This window comes from Chelonoidis abingdonii, chromosome 4 (assembly GCF_003597395.2).
Source record: "Chelonoidis abingdonii isolate Lonesome George chromosome 4, CheloAbing_2.0, whole genome shotgun sequence".
In the NCBI taxonomy this organism is placed as follows: domain Eukaryota; kingdom Metazoa; phylum Chordata; order Testudines; family Testudinidae; genus Chelonoidis; species Chelonoidis abingdonii.
Window position 1 is genome coordinate 66161048 of NC_133772.1, and position 20589 is coordinate 66181636.

A 20589-nucleotide genomic window follows, 5' to 3' on the forward strand; every position below is an offset into this window, starting at 1 on the left:
AAATTCATGGTGGCTAAGTCCATAAATGGCTATTAGCCAGGAAGGGTAAAGAATAGTGTTCCTAGCCTCTGTTCATCAGAGGATGGAGATGGATGGCAGGAGAGAGATCACTTGATCATTGCCTGTTAGCTTCACTCTCTCTGGGACACCTGGCATTGGCCACTGTCGGCAGACAGATACTGGGCTAGATGGACCTTTGGTCTGACCCGGTACGGCCGTTCTTATGTAAAAATGTGACTTTAAGCAAAACAATGTTAAGCGAATCCAATTTCCCCATAAGAATTAATGTAAATGGGGGGGGGGGGTTAGGTTTGCCAAGAAAACTGGGGTGGTGATTTCTGCACTACATAATTTATCTATCACCCTCCATTTTTCTGAACTGTACTCACATTGGCAGTCAACTGAGTTGTTAGAGCTGACACCTTCTCCTGGGATGCATCCAACTCCCTTCGTAGTTTGCGAATCTAAATATTGTATTTAAAAGATCAGTTTATTGTACCATAATCTACAGAATTAGAGGCATAAGACACTCATGCAAAGTATCTAGATTGAAAGTTTATCTTTACAAAACCAATATTGCTCCTTACCTCTGACTGGCATTTTTCTTCAGGCTGCAACCAAAAACATCAGGAAAAACATATGAGGAACTTACAATAGTTCATTACTAGCATAGGTCAAATTTTTTTTTACAAGTAAAACTCAAAATAGGAGTCCTTATTTATTACTTATTGATTCAGCATACATAGGTGTTTGCAGGCAACTTTATTCACATGAGTAATTCCACTGGAGTACTGCCATGTTCACCATTAAAAACTTTGACATTTTATCAATCTAAGTCAATAATCATAGTTCTGTATTTCTGAACATGTTTGGCTCTGTTTAGTTTGAAATTAAATTTACTAGAAGTAATCCTGATACTCTAAAACTTTTAATATCCTAATTCCCCCCAAAGCCTATTATATTCAGTGTTTAGAATAACGTACTTTAAATACATCTTACATTTACATGCACCATTCATTGTGACCATAATTACTTTTGGAAGGAAAGGTGGAGGGCTTATTCACATCGTGAGCATTAACTTCTATAGTGTACTTGCTTTCAATGGGATTAATTATATGAATAAACATTCACCAATTTGAGTAGGGGCTCTACAATCTAGTCATTTGTGAATTTAATTGGATTACAGTCTAAGGTGATTTTTTTTTTTTAACCAAAAGTAACAGGTTTTCTGTTTTAGGGCCTGATCCTCCAACTCTTTCATGCACCTAGTATCGCTGACTTGAAAAGAACTACTTGCCTGAATAAAAATTGCAGGTCCATGCCCTTAAAGATAATGTTATTAAGTATAGGTTTGTTTCAAATATGGATGCATGGTAGCTGTGTGGTTGTATCATACTTTCATACCAATTTGTACGGTCATCCTCTGTTAACACAATGCCCGGATTCCATTGTTGTTCATTGTTTTTAAAAGACCAAAGTGTCAGTTCAGATTTTCAGATATATTTTCCTTTAGTAACCTTTAATGTTACATATTCTGAAGTAAGATGCTTTTATTAAAGTATTAGAAGAAAATATAATACACTTTTAAAAAAACACTATAATTATATTATTTGTCCCAAAATACCACTAGATCTTCTTTCAAAATCAGATTATTAAGACACTATGCAATCAAGACTTTTAATACAAAAATTCTTGCCAAAATGAGAAGTAATGTCTCCTTTGCAATCATTAAATCCATTGCATTAAGACCTATTTGGATAATTCTTAATTAGCAGATCACCAAACTATCAGACTGAAATGGCTTTATCTATTGAATCAATGTGGGTGGTGTTGGCACAAAAGACCAGGACTATCCATTATGGTCCTTTGTATCAAGACCTCCTTAGAACGATTGTGGATCGCTGATTCAAGAGACTAACTCCTGCTTCTGCGTCATTAGGATCTAACATGAGTATTGTGATAAATATCCATCAAAACCTTTTTGGGAACATAAAAAAAAACCTTACATAGGCAGCATACATTATTTATGTTCACGTGCAAAGAGCCAACCTCTTTACATGGCAAAAGCAATTAGCACAGTTGGTCCAATCAATTAATGTGTTTTACTAAAGAAGTTGTACAACTGCAAAATAGTATTTAATATTATGTTTCTCACCAGACTCCTACTGAAGGTTTACATTTCACGACACTCACCGTTGAATAAATAGATGATGTACTGGACACCAAAGAGAGAGAGGATCCATGCACTAAAGGAAAGACAAAATAAACGAATTGCATATTTGTTTGGAATATAGTAACACATAGAGGAATCATATACAAAGCATTCACTGCAGATTTTACACCCACTGAGAGCAAATGTTCGTAAGAATGTAAACAAAATTGCATCATCCATCATAAACTTTTTATTGTAAGAAATCTTTGCAGAAGTATCAAGATGTAAGTTGAAATTGCTACAAGGGCAAGAGTTACATAAAATGCCTTCACACAGGAAAAAATAATTTGACTTCTATAACTCAAATCATTTTTCATATAAAAACAACAACATTCAATCCATTAGGTCTTCACACTGAGTGACTTGAAGCCAGTGGGAGATTATCACCTGTATCTGAGGAGAGAATTTGACCCCAGGATGGCCCTGCTAAAAAAAGAATTCAATTTCAAACATGCAGCAGTTATTCAGCACCTACAGAGATAATACATTTTAACATGCTGACTTAGAACATATGTGCACTGGCTGTATTTCAATCTTCAGACTAAAGACCTCACAGAAAGCTCAGTTAGGCCCTTTGGAACCCCATGTAACAAATTCAACTTGGTTACATGGTTGTACTGTGGAATAAGGAACCAAAGTCAGTGGAGTAACCCCAGTATAAATCCAGAGTAGAATTTGATCCTAAGTAAAACCTACCAGTCTTTATCAACCCTTAAGAGTGAAATCCTGACCCCACTGAAAAAAAACCTCCCATTGACTTCAGTGGAGCCAGAATTTCACCATTAGGAATTGTGTTCGCCACCTCAGTGACCTAGTGATGTTGTACTCTCCCACAGCAAAGCCTGTAGGCATAAAGGGCAACCAGCCCAGGAAATAATTTATTTTGCAAAGGTTTTCAGAGGCTGTTTGCTTCAAGAGGGAAGGCCTCTGGGGATGCAGGGATGATAGCGGGCTGATATCAATGGACCTCTGCGTGAACATAAACTCCAAGCTACCATATCCCCACAGCAGCAACATAATGGATCCTGAAAAATGAAATTTAACCATAAAGAATGCTTAGAATTTAATTGTAACCTCTTAAAAAGATTAACATGCTTGCCTTTCAAGAAACTGCAATACTAATAGTAAGCTTTTTTCTTTCAACCTGTATATTAAGTTCCACCACTTTTGGTCCAATATTAATTTTGTTATGGTAGAATATTTTGCATGGTTCAATCTGTATGCATACATTTTCTCTAATATTCCTAAAAATTTGACACTTCTTATTGCATACTTGTCAAATCTTCTGTATCATCATTCTGAATGTTAATATGAAATAAAGTAAACATACTAACTAATTGACACTGAAAGGTAGGTTTATGGAAAGGGGAGAAAAAAGAAAATCATATTAGCCTTTTATTTAACTGTTTAAGCTGAATCTCAAAATGCACCCAGAAGAAAAAAATCTTGTTTGCAATTATTCTATTAAAATATGCTATTCTTTTGCCTCCATCAATCTCTTTAGTTAAATTTCAGTCTTACACATAAGCCGGACAATATACCCAAGTCTACAGAAATCAGGAAAGTCTTTACTATCTGCTTGTCTTTCTCTTCCATTTTATAAGCCTGATCCAAAACTCAGTGAAATCAATGGAAGTCTTTCCATTAATGGCAATGGACTTTGGATACTGCCTTACATTCCCTTTCTCTTCCATTTTCAAAACAGGTAGAACAAAATAACTTGACACTTAACATTCAGTTGGTAGGATTATGGGCCTGATTCTATTCCTGTTTAAATCAATGGGGCTTTTTCCATTGATTTCAGTGTAAATGGTTTCTAGTCCATTAGCAGTGCCTTCACATGCTTGATTTACCTTCTTCAAAGCCATCACGGAACGACCCAGAGCGGCTCATAGTTCTACTCTTCTCATCTAGTGACACTGAGCTATTCCGAAAGCGTGTGTCACTGTAGGGATCATAAGGACCATCTGCATTGGAAAGGCTGTGCGTCCGTAGCATGGTTGGATTTGACAAGCTCATCTGGACCGCAGTAGTAGGGCTTGCTAAAAAGTAAGGAATATATAGAAGAACAGGAAATTCACATATCTATTTCTTGTGCAGCTACCAAAAAAAGATTTGTTTCCTTATAATCATATATAAATTTCTGCCTACATTTCTTCTTGGCTTAATTTCCTTCCTACAATGCAGTGGATTCATACAAGAGCTATATAAACTAAGTTAAAAATAAAAAGGTCAGCTTCAGCACAGTCTTTGAGTCTTTATGTTTACACTGGAAGCTCAGTCATGTCAATATCCCCTCATAGAGAAGGAATTAATTAATTCTAAACTCATTTGGAATAGTTCTCTCTCCAACTGGAGTAAAGAGCCCAAACTAATTTAAATGATCATTTGCAGTGGTTCTCAAACTGTGGGTCATGACCCCCTTTGAATGGGGTCACCAGGGCTGGCTCAGATTTGCTGGGCCCCAGGGCTGAAGCCTGAACCCTACTGCCCAGGGCTGAAGCCAAAGCCCTAGGGCTTCAACCTTGGGTGGCAGGACTCAGATTGCAGATCCTCTGCCTGGGGCTGAAGCGGTGGGGCTTGGGCCCCCTGACCCAGGACAGTGGGGCTCAGGCGGCCTCAGGCTTTGGTCCCCGCTCCTGGGGTTGTGAAATAATTTTTGTCGTCAGAAGGGGGTCGTGGTGCAATGAAGTTTGAGAACCCCGATCTTTTGCATAAACAGCATAATTTGTGAAGTATTTGCTGCAAAGCTCTAAGAAAGACTGACATTTTCATATGGATATAAGAGTAGCTACAAATTCAAAGAACTTTAGTTTTATAATAATACTGCACTTCTCAATTGTTGTTTTCCAGAAAGGGATCTCAGTAAGTTATAACTGAGTGACACACATACACACATGCATACAGAACACACAGATCAAGTGTTTTATACAATATTACCCCTGCCTCAAATACCCCATGAGGACCAATGTTGTTTGGAATATGTAAATTCTACTTCCAGGACCACCTTTTTTTCTGGATTTTGTGTGTGCATGCGCTAAATTATGCCTGTTTATTATTCAATCATTTTGTAGAGAAAATTGATAACATCAGCCAAACTTGCCATCCAGCAGTCTGATGGTCCATTAAGTTTGTTACTATTCTCTTGTTTCTCTGACTGAGAAACAGTTGGTTAGGAGTCAAGTTGAAGGTTTGACTGCTGAGTCCTACCTCTTCCTAGTCTACTGATTTCATAATTTCGTATCTAGCATTATGTTCTTTTGGTATCTTGGGCTCATTTGCCATCACAGATATGATTCCTATTTCTTTTACAAGAGCTCTTTTTTCTTTGAAAATAGATACAATTACACCTGTGTCCAAAAGGGTTTGACCCTGCATGCCAGCACTTGCTACTGAAGTCAGTGGAAGTTTACTTCCATTGCAAGGCACCTCTTGAGCCCAAAATATCTCGAAGGATAAAACCCAAATCAATCACCTTTCTCTTCTATTGAGGATAAAGTTAACTATCACTTTGCTGGCTGAATTGCTGAAAAGCATCTCATAAACCATCACTGGGCTTGCTCTGAAAACAATAATTTGCAGCTTTTATGGCTAGTGCACTAAACTAGGTGTATTCATTTTCACAATGCAGTTCCTGGAACCTTGAAGATTTATTTAAGAAAAAAAATGATTTACAACATCTTAATGAACTTCATTTCTGGTAGCTTTATTACTTATGAAATATGGTCAGATCGTTGATCTTCATGTAAATTCTAAAGTAGCTAAAAGCCCCAACATTTTACTTTCTGAGCCTGCAAGGACTGTCATACGGTTTGGCTGGACTAGTGATATAATTCCATGCTCCTGATGCAGCTTGTTTGCTGCTAACACTTTAGGAAGTTACCTCCCCTCTCTATTTATCTGGAATTTCATTTTAGATGTTGATTTGACTAAAACTATTTTGGACTGGCTTATAGCTTGCTTGCTTCAGTGCATTCAAATTGTTGCTAGGACATTTTTGCTTCAGCTCAGAATTGCACAGGAAATAAGTGACCACACAAGTTTCTACAAATCACATAGTACACAAACTGTTCCATAAATACTAGGATGCAGATAGCTCATGTGCATAGGTTTAACTTTTTCATATTATTGCTCTATCTTTCTAGCGTATAGATTTTTAAAAATTAACACAAACTAAAAACTTAAGTACAGTTGATCTGAGATACAACCTTTGTCTAGAGTACATTAAGTATATATAAGTCACCTCGTAGGATTTATATTTTTCATATCAAAATAAATTGCAAAGGTAACTAAGAAATATTTTAAATCGATGCAGAAGACAGATGTGTTTGTGGTAACAGGATTTCTACAAACAACTGTCCACACAGCACACAGAAAGCTTAACTCACACAATAAATGGATACTTACACAGAAAAATAAATGGTTTTAAATAGTGTCAGGTAAAAGTTCAAGCAACAGTCAATGCCTACAAAAACCAGTAGCTGAGCAACGCTGATGATAAAAACAATAAGGAGTCTGGTGGCACCTTAAAGACTAACAGATTTATTTAGGCATAAGCTTTTGTGGATATTGTTTTTGTGGATACAGACTAACACGGCTACCCCCCGATACTTGGTTGATGATAAAAACTCTCATATATTGTATATATCTCTTTAAAGAACACAATTTTATAAATAATATATTTGTCTCTTATATAAAATATTTTGAAACCCCTCTGTTCCAACTTGAGTGCCTAAGTACTGATTTATGTATCTAAACTGGGCCCTAAATGAACAGGGATATACTGTGCAATTGCTTTTAAGATGAAAGCAAGTCTATTACTGGATAGAATTTCAAGACTATGGGAACTTTAAATTACTTTGTTTCATATGCTAGTACATTTAATTAAAGCTCATGGAATTTTATAGCTTCTTCTAACCAACTTTAACATTTCATCCATTTAAAAATGTGTTTATTTTAATCCAAGTTACCAAATGAAGGAATGGTAAACTTTCCAACTTAAAATTCCAATGGCTTGTCTGTGATTGTGATGGATAAAGCTTTGTCTGGTTTCATTATAAGCTGACTGAAAGTCTATATACAATGATAAAAGGTACTCAAATGCTTACATGATCATGTTTTGTTAATATGGTTGGAGTCTAAAGATGAAGTAGATCTAAGCATGTAGGAAAGTTTAGGTGCTTCCAAATTTAGTAGTCGTTTAGGCCCATGAATAGCTTATGTAGGGCATTTGATTATACGCACAGCACCATTTTGATTAAGGTCAATTCAGATGTACCACTTTTGATCACACCACAGAACAGTGCTGTCTGGTCAGCACCCAAAGGCCTATCTTAGCACTTTCAAGATAAATACCTCCTGAATTGAAGCTAGATGGTAGCATGCTGTACCCAGAGCTAGGCAGAGCATTTGGACCTGTGAGAAGAAAGGTACATTGTTCAATTCACTACTTTCAAAATAGATAACATGTGTAACTGGGGGCACTCAGCTCTTAAGCACCTGCTCCTCCTGCTTCAGTGACTCAGCCCTTCAGCTGGCTCACAGTCAAAATGAAACCCTTCCAGGGTAGCAGAAAGTCCAACAAAACCTGTCTAGCTGCCCTCTTCGGTTCTCGGCAGCACCAGCTCTGGGCCCTTTAAATTCAGCCTTTTACCTGGGGTTTGTCACCTCGGGGTTTACACAACTTTAGTGGTGGTCAGTGGGGAAACCCAGACTGGCCCACTATTCCGGTTTCCGACCCAGGAACCTATAATCAGCAGCCATGTACCTGTTACTGCAATGCTGCGCTATTTCCCTGGGCCTCTTCACACCTAGCTCCTTATCTTCACCCCATACCTCTGGGTTAAAGTTTTCAGGTCCTCTCTTTCCCAGTTTAAGCAAATGTAGCAAGAACCACACACTGGTTTCCCTTGAGCTGCTTTGGCCAGAGCGGAGCATCCTTCCATGCCCCTCTGGTCCCAGCCAGGAACTGATCGGCTAAGGCCCTACAGCTCTTTTCATGTGAGTCTACTGGGCTCTGACTTGCTGCTTCTGTGAGGCTTCTCTAGACAGCTTCACTGCTCTTTTCCTGAGGCAGGGTGAAGTAGGACTGTGGGGCCTCCTGCAGGGAGCTGCAAAGGCCAGGTACACCCTGTCACATTATGTTACGCTGATTATCATAACACTTAATTACTCACCAAGCTGGGAGAAATTAAATCTAGTTCCAGACGGTGATGTTATACTGGAACCAGATGAAAATGGAGAATTGACAGCAGTGTCCTGAAGGCCTCCTGCCGAATGTGACCGTAGCCATTCTTTTGCATCCTCTTGACTCCGAAGTTGGGATGAAGGGGTATACCTACAAAACCAGAAATTATTTCAAAACTTATCTTAAAATGTACTTGAAAGAAATATTACTTGGGAAAACAATTTTCAGATAAAATTTAAGGACTAAGTGATATAAAAGGTATATAATTCTGAATTAAGGCTCTTGTCCCAATCCCAGCTCATTCCACTGGAGTACAAAAAGTGCATATTTTTACTATGGATTCTGCAATGGGTAAGTACAAGGGAAGGAGCCTTAAGATCTGATTTGGCAAACATATGTATGCTTACAGTCAAGCACATAAGTCAGTGTTTGCAGGATCAGCACCTTACTTTGGAATTTCTTTTCTTCTTTTAGTTTATACCACAATTTAATCAATATTTGAACATCTCAATTCATCTTTGCAGTACCTTAGCATGGCTCTTTGGCATACTATTCAGATCAATGGAGCCATTAAAAGGTAGGCCTTTAAACAAGGTGTATTGCAATGATTCATATTAGAGAGACATTAATACATAGGCCCCTGGAAATATACCACATTTGTTCAAAATTCTTAGTATTACATCATTATGAAGGAGACTGTGTTTAACCTTCTCTTCAGGGCAAGGACCTGGGTTTAATCCTGGCTACACTGAAGTCAATAACAAAACTCTCAATGATATTAATCAGGGCAGGTTTTTCCCCTGTTCTTATACCTGTGTTAGAAGTAACTAGTCCACTGTAAGTGCTATACAACTAATAATAAATAAATAAATAAATAAATAAATAAATAATGAGAGATGTGAAATGATGCAGATGTCAGTTTGAAACACTGTAAGAGAAGTATTTGCTTATATATAAATAGTCATAAAATGCGCCAAAGAGGTACAGATAGCAACTGACAAGATACTTTTAATGTTTTTTTAAAAGCCAGAATGACCAAACCTACATGGTCTAATTGCTTGTAAATAATAGCTATATTTGTTTTTACTCAAAGAGTATAACTTTTATCCAAAAATAGCCCTAATGTTATTGGCCCTTTTATCTTAAAAATAGCACCCAATTAAGCTCAATGGAATTTTACTTATGGGTTTCTGTATCTCTGCTAAGATATGTCATCCAGTCTTAGAAAGTAAATATTTATGGGGAATTAATATCTTTATAAAGAGGTTTGGCTTCAAATTACAAAACAATTAGTCAACATAACCCATATTAATCTGGAGTTCTATTTAACATCTAATTTAGGCATAGAAGTGATCAGATTGTATTAAATGCAGTAAAATATTGTTCGCCCCAGTTAAGAACAACAATGAACATTGTAACAACTTGGCCAAGAGAGTTTTTTACAAATACATTCTTTTCTTATGCCGTAGGCCTCAATCCTACAGCTATAGTCACTGATTTAGGACTACTCGCATCTTTAAAGTTATGCACATGCATACATCTTTGTAGGACTGGGGCCTTTAATAGTCAATTTTAACACCTATTTAAAATAAAAATAATACAAAATTAATACCTACCTCTTCAACCCTCAAATGTTTCAATCTTAAAAGATAGCATTTATTAACTAGATGCACATTTGACAGCCACAGAAACATTTTACGCACAAATTTCATTCTACAAAATGCTTTTAGCACCCAGCTCAGTGTGATAAAGCTGACACAAAGAACAATGTGTTTACAGTGCAGAATAAAATGCAGCTGCAATTTGAAGCCATCAGTTCAGTGATCCTAAAAGCAGCATAAAGCAAGTCTAAAGTTTAAATGTTTTAAACTGGCTAGATATTTTCTGAGAATTCTGTAACATCGACTTAAAGCATTTAATTTGTAGCTTTAAAGTTAGTAATGTCACTAAAATTGCTTCCGTTTACTAAGGAAAGAAAAATGTTTCTCAGTTTTTTTTTTCTAGATTTCAATACCCCCTACATATCAATGGTGTTTCAGGAACAGACATTTACCAAATGTTAGTCAGGTTGTATTTTTTTTCTATCAGGCCACAGATTGTCTCTCTAGAGATCCATTAAAAGTGTATTCTGAAGCAAACACAATTTAATTCTTTTTTTCCAATTTCATCCTAAGAAGTTCATTAAGATGTTGTACATCAATTTTTTCTTAAATAAATTTTCAGGGTTCCAGGAACTGCATTGTGAAAATGAATACACCTAGTTTAGCTGCAAATTATTGCTTTCAAATCAAGCCCAATGATGGTTTATGAGATGCTTTTCAGCATTCAGCCAGCAAAAGCCACAGTTCCTGCTCAAGCAGTGAAGCCACTGGATGAAGAAAAGAAACATGTTGGAAAAGGGCCTTCTTTGAGGACTTCAGAAAGAAAGAAAGAAAGAAAGAAAGATTGCTGCCAACCCCTGCAAAAGCAGAGACTACCACGAACAGCCACAACAGAAACACAAAGCAAAGCTCCAAAACCACAACAAAAGCTGTTATACTATGTGGAAACACCAATACCTGAATCCCTTCTTAGGCAAAGTGTTCCTATCAAGATGTGGGTCGCTGTAGAAAAGTTAAAAGAAAAGAACTTCAGAGAAGAACAAAAGGGGAGGATTAAAAATCAGGACGAGGAGAGAAGTATAAACATCTGCATCACATTTTCAGAGGAAAAAGTGATGCACCCTATCTAAGTAAACATGCAACAACAACAACAAAAAAAGCCTCCTAGGCATGTGTGGATTGTGTTATACATGCATTTGGTATCATGCTAATGAATTTCATCTGCTCACAATAGTGGCCTTGCTATTTCCCCTTTTCATACTGAACAAAAATGGCTCTTTAAAAAAATAAAAGAACATGCTTCAAAATATACATTTAAACAGGCGTGCAGCCACCTACTTGTGAATACTGATAGTATCTCAAAGTCAAAAGATGCCCTCATACCATTTCCTTCTGCCTTTATCACAGAGCAAGTGCAATCATTTACTATCACTTAGGCCACGTCAATACGAACAGCACTGCAGTGGCGCAATACGAACAGCACTGCAGTGGCCCGGCAGTAGTGATACAGCTGCACCACTGCAGCCCGTGTGGTGCAAACATTCTATGCTGACGGGAGAGGGCATAAAAAACCTACCTCTGCAAGCGGCAGAAGCTATGTCAGTGGAAGAAGCTCTTATGCTGGCGTAATTTACTCTGCTCAAGGGTGTGGTTTATATGTATCCGTGAGCGACATAAGTTATGTCAGCATAAGCTGTAGTGTAGACACCACCTTAGTTGCAAAGTAAATATAGTGGCGGCTTTTTCAAATTGGCCCAGAGTTTTCAGTGTTTCTGTACTTCAACTTAAATTCCATCTTCAGTGTGATATCAATCTATTAGCATTTGCAAAAATCAAATATTTAGAGTTGTGTTTTCACATAATAGACAAATGGACAACTGGCTTTTTATTTTGTGAGGAGGGTTTGTTTTTAACTGAAATAACTATATCACGTTTAAATAAAACAATTTACCGTCAAGCCCTCTAGCTAATATCACTGTCAATTCCTAGAAGTAGAAGTAGCAATATCATAGCTGAGTGCAAAAGCAAGCTAGAGCCATTAGCTTCATGTTCACTATCTCCCATCTTCCTGCATTCATTGTTACAAGAATGGACACACACAAAAGCCTGAAAGACACCTACAACCCAAACTGGAGTAAAGGACTTACAACACTGAGTGTACTGAGCAACACTTGAACTTCATGACAAAGGTGAAAAGCCTGAAACGCAGTGAAAAAAGCAGCATGCCATAGGAATGCTGAAATGCTAGTGAGAGTTCATCATGGTAGATACAAATTGCAGGATTTTCAAATTGCCTTTGGCAAAGAAACAAACCAAACCAACCAAAAAAACCAACAACTAAAAACCCACAAACTACATCTGTCAACTCTGCCGTATGCCACCCCCAGATTGAATTAAGTGGACTCTCACTGGCATGTCTGTGTGTCACAATTTACATCTGGACAACAAACACAGCAGAGGTCTCAACTGAGCCTGTCTCTCACAAGACATTTTGCTTTATAAATGTGGGCAGCAAAACCCAGAGCCTTTGTGCATTCTACTGCATTGAGACAGCATTACCTGTCCTGTCTTCTGGGTAAAGTATTTCTGCAGAATTTGGGACTAGCACCAGGGGAAGAGAGAGGGCTAGAAGAACAAGTCCAATGAGACAGAAAACAAGAGAAGGAATATTAGCGTGAAAAAGGAGAGAAAAGGGAAGGCGTTAAGACAAAAAACTGTTAGACCATTTTTTTTTTTAGTAGTTTTCTGTTACAAAGATGCAACAAAGTTTTAGTAACAAAGTCATATAATAAGGTAAGGCTAAATTCCAAGGTTTCAAACTACACTGCCTTCTACAGACAGTGCACTCTTATTGTTTGCTCTGAAAGAAATTTTCTGTTCTACTTCGGTTCATATACCAGACTAATCACTACAGTATCCAAGTACTGTGTCCACATCCTAACTGTGCGAAATATTATTAAAACAAACTCATTTATTTTAACCAGAAATACTTGGCTTCTCAAAACAAGATTAAAATGCTGGTGGAGTGTATTGTGGACCACTACTAGATCAGCTGATACAGAAAGATAAGAAGATATATGAAATTCAAATAGGAGGTAGCACTGAGTAATTTAAAATGTTCCACAGCAGTGGCAATTGCAAATGAAAGACTCTTCTGAACCCATCTCCATGCTTAATGTAATTCAGAACTGAATTTCTTGCTTGAAATGGCCATTTTTGTATGTTGTGGTAGTATCCTTCAATATTTACCTTGTAGGAATAGCAATCTGAATTGCAATCATGGAATGTTAGTTACAGTTGTCACATCACTGATTTTTAACATACAGTACATATTAATGGAGTCTAAATTTAAACCTACTCACCTTTCAGACAAAGTTGTCTTAACACTGTTGGTTCTGACAAAGGGAGTTAAAGAATCATCTTTAGAAGCTGCGATCAAGCCACTGGACGAGTTATGGCTCAGCCCACCTCCGCTGCTGAGAGAGATATCAATGGATTCACAGCTGGTGTGAAGACTGCTGACAGACTGATATCCAATGCCATCCTTGCTAACAGCGGAAGAGCTACTTGCGTTGGTACCCCAAGTTAAACTGTTGGAGGGAGCTGAATGGGCCGAACTGGGACTAGAGGCTAACGGAGACTGGTTCATATCTGTGTTTTTACTGTAAAGAGGACTGCTGCCCCCACTGCTCAGTATTCCGCTGCCAGAAGGAGAATCAAGGTTACCCGGCTGGCTCAAGGTAGCATGAGGATTGGAGATCACCACTGAATTTTTCATATTGTCAGCTGTTGTGATGGGAACTTGTTTATTTGGTTTTCCACCAAAAAGTCTGTGGAAAAAAGTTCAGAGAATGTAACAAAAACTTCATGAAATGGAATGCAAAATTATTAAGTACAAAAGATATTTTATACATATATTATTTGTCCTTAGACACCTGGAAAAACTATCATTGGAAAATTACATATTATATTGAGACCCTCAGATGTTACATCTATAGGAAATGATACAAGATAACTATGATAATAGACTGAAAACTGGTGCTTCAGAAAAATATTTTTTTGTTGCTAGCTAAATCGAAAAAAAAAAGAGAACGATAGGCTCTGCCTTAAAGAAATGTCCTGCCTATAAATTGTCTTTCTTAGATTCGTATCGACAACCATGAATTGATGGACTTCCTTTTCCCTTCCTTGCCATTAATAAAACCCGGAGAAAATTATTATGCTAATCAATTTCGGCCACATCTTAACTTTTCCTTCTATGAACCTTCAGATATAACTTTCACAGAACTAAAAATTATTAGCCATTTTATCTTCTGTTTCCTGAGGGAAATGGATTTTGCCTGTGATAATACTGAACTGATGACTTTAAAGCATGGAATATTAGACTGGCTGTTGTTCCGATCTATAAATACAGATCACTCAAATCATATTTTGAAAGATAACACAGATCTCTGAGGAAAAGATTTTGACTTTTGTACTAATCACTAAGTGGCCCATACAAAAGCAAGTATCTGAAGAAATCCCCTACAAAAGTCAATGACAACTAGCAGGGAAAGTCTGATGATTTTCTGCTAAAAAACACGGCCCTGTTTAAATCATGCAAATAGCCTCTATTACCTTCATAAGAGCTACTGGGAGAAAGTTTCAAAAACACCTAAGTTATTCAAGATAGCCATTTTCAAAGGTCCGTAAGCACTTTGGAACCTAAGTCTCATTGCAAGTCAATGGCACTTAGACTTCTAAGCACTTACATCATTTTTGAAAATTGGACATATGCTTCTAAATCACTTGAGTGCTTTTGAAAATGTCACCCATTAGGAGCAGTGGTTAGGACATTTAAGACAGCTCTCTGCTAGGAACAATATGCCATTATCTATTATCCGTAAACAATTTCCTTAAGGGAGGCCTATTTTTCTTCTGTTTAGGACTAGATATGATCGCTACATAGTGGTGATTTGACAGTGGAGATCCCTGCAATTTATATAGCAAGCCCTGCTTCTAGAATGTACTATGAGGGTGATTAGCTTAATCTAATCTTTGGTCTTAATTTGCTGAGCATACTAACAACAAGCACATGCCAGCTGCCATCAGACCAAGAAAGTGAAGAATGTCTTTGATTAATGGAGATTTTTGAGGTCAAACTAATGCTAACTTCTCTCAAAAGAAACTAATTATCCCCCAGTGCATACTCAGAGACCAGACTGTAAAAGATTTCAGAGGGAGATAGGGATATTTTCATAGTGCTACCACAGAACAATGACAAATTCTCTCTTTAAAACAGATTGTCACCACCTAAAATATAGTCAATATGTCTGACTCCCAGCCCCACTGGGATGATCTTGTTGTATGGATAATGTCTCCTGGCATCCTGCTTCTCAAACCTAATTAAATGAGGTAATTAAATAAATAAAAAAAGAGTCATGGAGCTGGACATCCAAGGAGGTTGGGGTCTGAAGAATGTACCTTTTGAATGCAGATCTAGCCCAACTCAGCAAGTTGGCAGTGTTGGTACAAAGGTTAATCTTGGAAGGAGACATCCTACAGACAATAAGAATATTTTTGCTCCTCTCCTAGTTTTGACAAGAAACAGGCATAACTGAGCTGATTGTTGGGTTGTGTCCTTAGAGATGCATCAAGAGAAGAGTGAACACTAAGGCTCACAAACAAGTGGCATAAAAACATGCATGGTCTTCTATGTAATATAAATTGTTTTTACATGACAGAAAGTGCTAGATGAGATATGCTGGAACAATTAAGACAGCAACAGACTTTCAGAAAATAATTGTAATTATGGAATTTTACTCTTCACGTTAAGTGTAGAAAATATATTTGCTTTCCAATTCAAGGTTGGTAGTATTTAACATATAGCAGTAGCAGTCTTTACTGCTGTCTTTTTATTGTTACAGATGCTTATTTGCTGTGTAAAATCAGCATGGAATATTAAACACAAAGAAAGAGTGCAACAAAATTCTCAGTATTACACAATGACATGGCTAGTGCCCCGCAATACATACACTGGGCAAATTCCATTAAAAAAGATTTAGCTGTGCAAGGCATACATTTTATTTATATAGTCTGGTGACAACTGAAGAATGAAACAGCTGACAAAGAAAGTGAAGGTTTAGATTAAACCTTAACCTCCTCCACAAAGAACTCTCTAAGACACCTGATATTCTCTCAGTGTCTGTTCTTAAAAGCTGCATGTAGTTCAAACATTATACCAATGAAGGGTCTAGTAAAATGGTTTTCTGGTCATCAACAGAAATGTATGATTGAGTTTGATTATTAATATATTTGAGCCAAGCAACATGGACATTTTTCATTTATGGTGTAATATCAAAACAAGAAACAATCTTTTAGTTTTTTTATTTTAAAATAGTAGTTGCTAGAAATTAAATTTTCAGCTAGACATAACTTTTCTAATGATGTCCAGAAATAGAAGAATCACTAAACTACACAGGTCATGCTGAATTATACTTGCACAGGCTTTTCAAAGATGGCCATTCATCTAAAAAGAAATGAAGTATTTCTTTTGTGCCTAGCTAGAACCCAAACCACCACTACAGGAGTTACGCTCAAGTTGGCAACTTGAATGGAATGTGACATCCTCAACTTCATTTGAAGTAGGATGATGTCAGTGTAATTGTATGGAAATGAAATTATGATGTCAAGACAACAATGAAATCCAGAACACTGCAACTCAAAAGAGACTATATTACTTACAATGTCAAATTAAAGTGGAAAATAATGTTAATGCATATATTTGCTACAGTTGAGACATTGATGCAAATGCTACAGAAAAGCAAGGAAATTAACTCCCACTCACCCAAGTACTTGTGTTAAAAATAATGGGGAAGGAAGGGGAATATATACAGTCAGAAAGAACTAAGAAATAGATCATTACATGTAAGAAGATTTCTGTAAAAAATAAGAAAATTCAATGCAGCTGACATAGTACCTTTAGTTAAGCTGCTCTGTACCTCCATACTTAGGCACCTAAGGTAAAGAGTCTCACCACAGAGGACAACGTTACATGCAACGGAGTGAGATAGTGTATTGGGCCAAGTAAGTGAACAAATGTAAATATACTGGGTCAAATTATATTCTCACACTAATGCAAATCTGGAGTAACTCCATTGACTTCAATGTGTAAATCTGCCTGAACTCTGGACAGTCTCCCTGTGTTACTGCACAATGTGTAAGTACAATGGAGTGGAATCAATAGTTCTACAGGAGCCTGTAACCTTGTTGCTGTGGGTTTATATTTCAGCCTTTATAATGTTTTCAAGTACTAACTTTACTCTGAATTAGCCACAACTGCTACCATTTTGGGGACGGTTTAACAATCAATTTCAAAAAGTTTACGTTTGCTGCTGTCTCATAATGCAATAAATATTACTGGCGCACATATATACTAGCCGTGAAATTAAATTTCAGTACAAAGACCTCAACCTAGCACACGCACTAGTAAGAGCCCACAAAACTTAGCCAGTCCCTGACCTAAACAGCCATAATTGTATAACTCCACTTAATGTACTTCCACAATGAATAAATGTTGTGCCTACCTGCGCAAAGTGGGGGAGGCCACGTCAGGGTACTTGGCTCCTTGTTGGTGAGTGCTTTGAGCTCCACTAGAAGCAGTCTGTGATGCAGGGTTCACTTTAACAGAATTACATGAAGCCACACTTTCATTGTCAGACGATATCCCTTTCTCTTTATCTGTTTGGTTGACTAGACCTGGCAGAGAGCTTCCGAGGGATACCTTAGCTGGCTCTCTCATTTTAGGGACAGGCAACCCAGCTGACTTGCTGCTTACATTGGAGTCTATGCTACTGGTACTAGATCTATTACCAGCTCCACTTCTGCTACTGGATTTACTGGGCCTGGGTAAACTACGATACTGAAGATTAGTGCGGGCACTAAGTGCTAAGTAGCCATCATCCTGGTTTTGTGAGCCATCAACACTAGTTTTCCGACCAGTGGACCGACCCATGAGTCCAGATGATTTGGGGATTTTGCCCAGTGTGGCTGATCTGCTGGTGATAGTCGCGCCACTGGCAGTAATCATAGTCATGCCTCCAGCTGATCCACTCTGTTTCTTAAATCCAAATGTATTTGTATTAGCAGCAGCTGTTCTAGAGTTACTTGTGGGAGGCTTTTTGGATTCATCACCACTGCTCCGTCCTGCATCTGATGGAGAACGTTTAACATGTCCAGCTTTAGGAGAAAGTCTACCTTTTTCTGATACCTTGGCATCATCAGTTTTCCCTAAAAAATAGAAAAAGAAGTCAAATGCTTAAATTGAAAATGCTAAGCAAATGGTAAACATCAAAGCATCATGAAAACAGAAGTATGCTAGCCACAAGAGTGTGGTTAAGAATTATGATCCAGTTTGTAATAAATAATAATGCACTATTGAGGGTTATATATGCAGGCTTGCCAGAGAGAGTATCTGGTGTGTTTATCTTGAGAATACAAAAAACAGTGAACAAACTGTTAAGTAAGAGTGACAGATAAATAAGAAGTGGTTTTCCTTCTTGACTACCATTGGCTGGATCCCTTTTTGTCAATAGTGAAGTGATATGATATGGCAACAATAAGTAAGCTTTAGAAAAAATGTGTATATAACTGGTAGAGGCCACATTTTCAAACCAGACCTTGAAATTTCCAGTCACAATAGGGTATACAACCAAGTATGAGTGAAAGTGTAATTCATCTATTTGCATGCACAAATATTATTAATGCTCAAGCACAAATTTGCATGTGCTAAGAGCTCTGATGAAGTCCATCTGAAAATTTGCTTTAATATAAATTAAGATGCAGGTGCTATTTTAGCAGTGAAAAAGCTTCTTTCACATAACTATCCTTAGCCACATAAAATCTAGGTTCTGAGCTACTCTTAATCCCGGACTATGAAAATGGAGTTCCATTAATTACCATTACAAGAAACAAGAATATTGAACTGCAAACACTGTGTCCAACGAACAGTCTAATTTAAGGGACATTCAAAACAGGCAAACGATATTCAAAGCATTTTGGTATAATAAATATCATTCAAAATTCACATACAGCCATAAAACAGAAACACAGAGATTCAGTATGTTGTATATACACACATCCTACAAGTAAATATAGAACTAGTTGAAGTTCACCTCCTGCCACAGGAAAGCAGTTAAGCAATTTATTTCTCCATTGTAAACTGTTGGCCTGACTGCATGTTACATTTTTCCTCACCTGTTCCAGGTGTCTTCAGCGAGCCTGAGGTAGTTGAAGGTTTAGTTCTCGGTGTAGTAATGCCAACCTGAGCTGACATGCCCCGTCTCCAGGACCCAGTCTGTGAAATGACAGTGTTCTTCCTACCAGAAGCGCTTTTATCAGATTCATCAGACACATCGGAAGGATTTCGCCTCCATTTAGATCCAGACTCCATCTTTATGCCACTATCTGATCCTCCATCAGATTTCTTGACTTCATCACTGGACCACAGGGAATTCCGCTCGACCTGTGAATGCTTTTCTGCATCAGTCTAAGGGAAACAATAAATCATAACAGAATCTCCATTGCAAATTCCTTTATTAAATTCTTCCTTTTTTTAGGGTTCAAAATCTAGAACCACCAACTGATTTAAAAAAATCAATAATAATTTTTGATTACACTTAGATATTTTATTGTTTGTTTGTTAAGCCTGCTTTTTGCCAGGCAAAAGCCGAGATAAATAAATTCTAACTGCGTTTGTTTCTGATACACTGGAGAACAACCACTAAAAAGCCAAAACTAAAAACCAACCAACCAACTATCCAATACAAACCAAACATCCGATTAATAAATATTAAGGAAAATACTCAGGTCATTGCCATTTACCGCCTCCTTGAATTGTATGAGAACCCTTTCATTGCAATGCCTAAAGATCATTTCAAACACGTGCAGCTAGGTTTTCTTTGTTCTTGCTGCTTTCCTATCTCTCGTCTGGCAATTTGATCTCAAGAGCACAATGAGGTGGCTTTTTTCATAGACTGAGAGATGTGGAATGCTGTTAGTTTTAATCTAACCCATTAAAAAGAGACCCAAGAACTGGAGAGAAATAAAACCCCATTATATCACTTTCAAACACATTAAAATCCGACTTCAATCCACAGAGCAAGTTAGTTCATAATTTGCACTGAAACTCCATCTCTTACTTTTTTATATTTTGTCAATCCTACTGCACATCCCATTTATAAAGTCAGATGCTTTATGGAGAATTCTGCAACAACCACGCTCAAGGATGGAATTTCCCCCTTCACAAACCATAGCCGAACTCCAAACAACCCTATAAATATCCCATTATATTATCCTATATATTCCCAAACCCATTCTCCTTTTCCTTTCCCATTACCAATGATTATTAAAAGATACACCTATTAAAAATTCACTTACTGAATTAGGTTTTCCCTGCCAAACTTATTTTGTGATAAACAATTGGAAGTTTGTAATATCACAACCAACTATAAAATCTGACCACCACCCACATCTTGGAGAATGTGAACTCCAAGAGATAGCTAAGGTTATTCTCTAATCACAGCACCTTCATGAAGCAACTGTCAATCCAC

At 37.4% G+C, this 20589-nt stretch overlaps 1 protein-coding gene across 2 annotated transcripts in view; it reads right to left on the bottom strand.

The window, feature by feature from the left end:
* The window catches only part of NAV2 (neuron navigator 2), a 364005-nt gene that overhangs the window by 45952 nt on the left and 297464 nt on the right, over positions 1-20589 (bottom strand). For both annotated transcript variants that reach the window (XM_032794565.1, XM_032794560.1), the window contains 10 exons: positions 19235-19526; positions 17566-18268; positions 13363-13830; positions 12560-12625; positions 10958-11002; positions 8389-8549; positions 4066-4254; positions 2194-2246; positions 588-611; positions 390-464 (listed from right to left, as the gene is read on the bottom strand). In XM_032794565.1, coding sequence (XP_032650456.1) covers positions 390-464; positions 588-611; positions 2194-2246; positions 4066-4254; positions 8389-8549; positions 10958-11002; positions 12560-12625; positions 13363-13830; positions 17566-18268; positions 19235-19526 — 2076 coding nt within the window. The remainder of the gene's footprint in view (positions 1-389; positions 465-587; positions 612-2193; positions 2247-4065; positions 4255-8388; positions 8550-10957; positions 11003-12559; positions 12626-13362; positions 13831-17565; positions 18269-19234; positions 19527-20589) is intronic.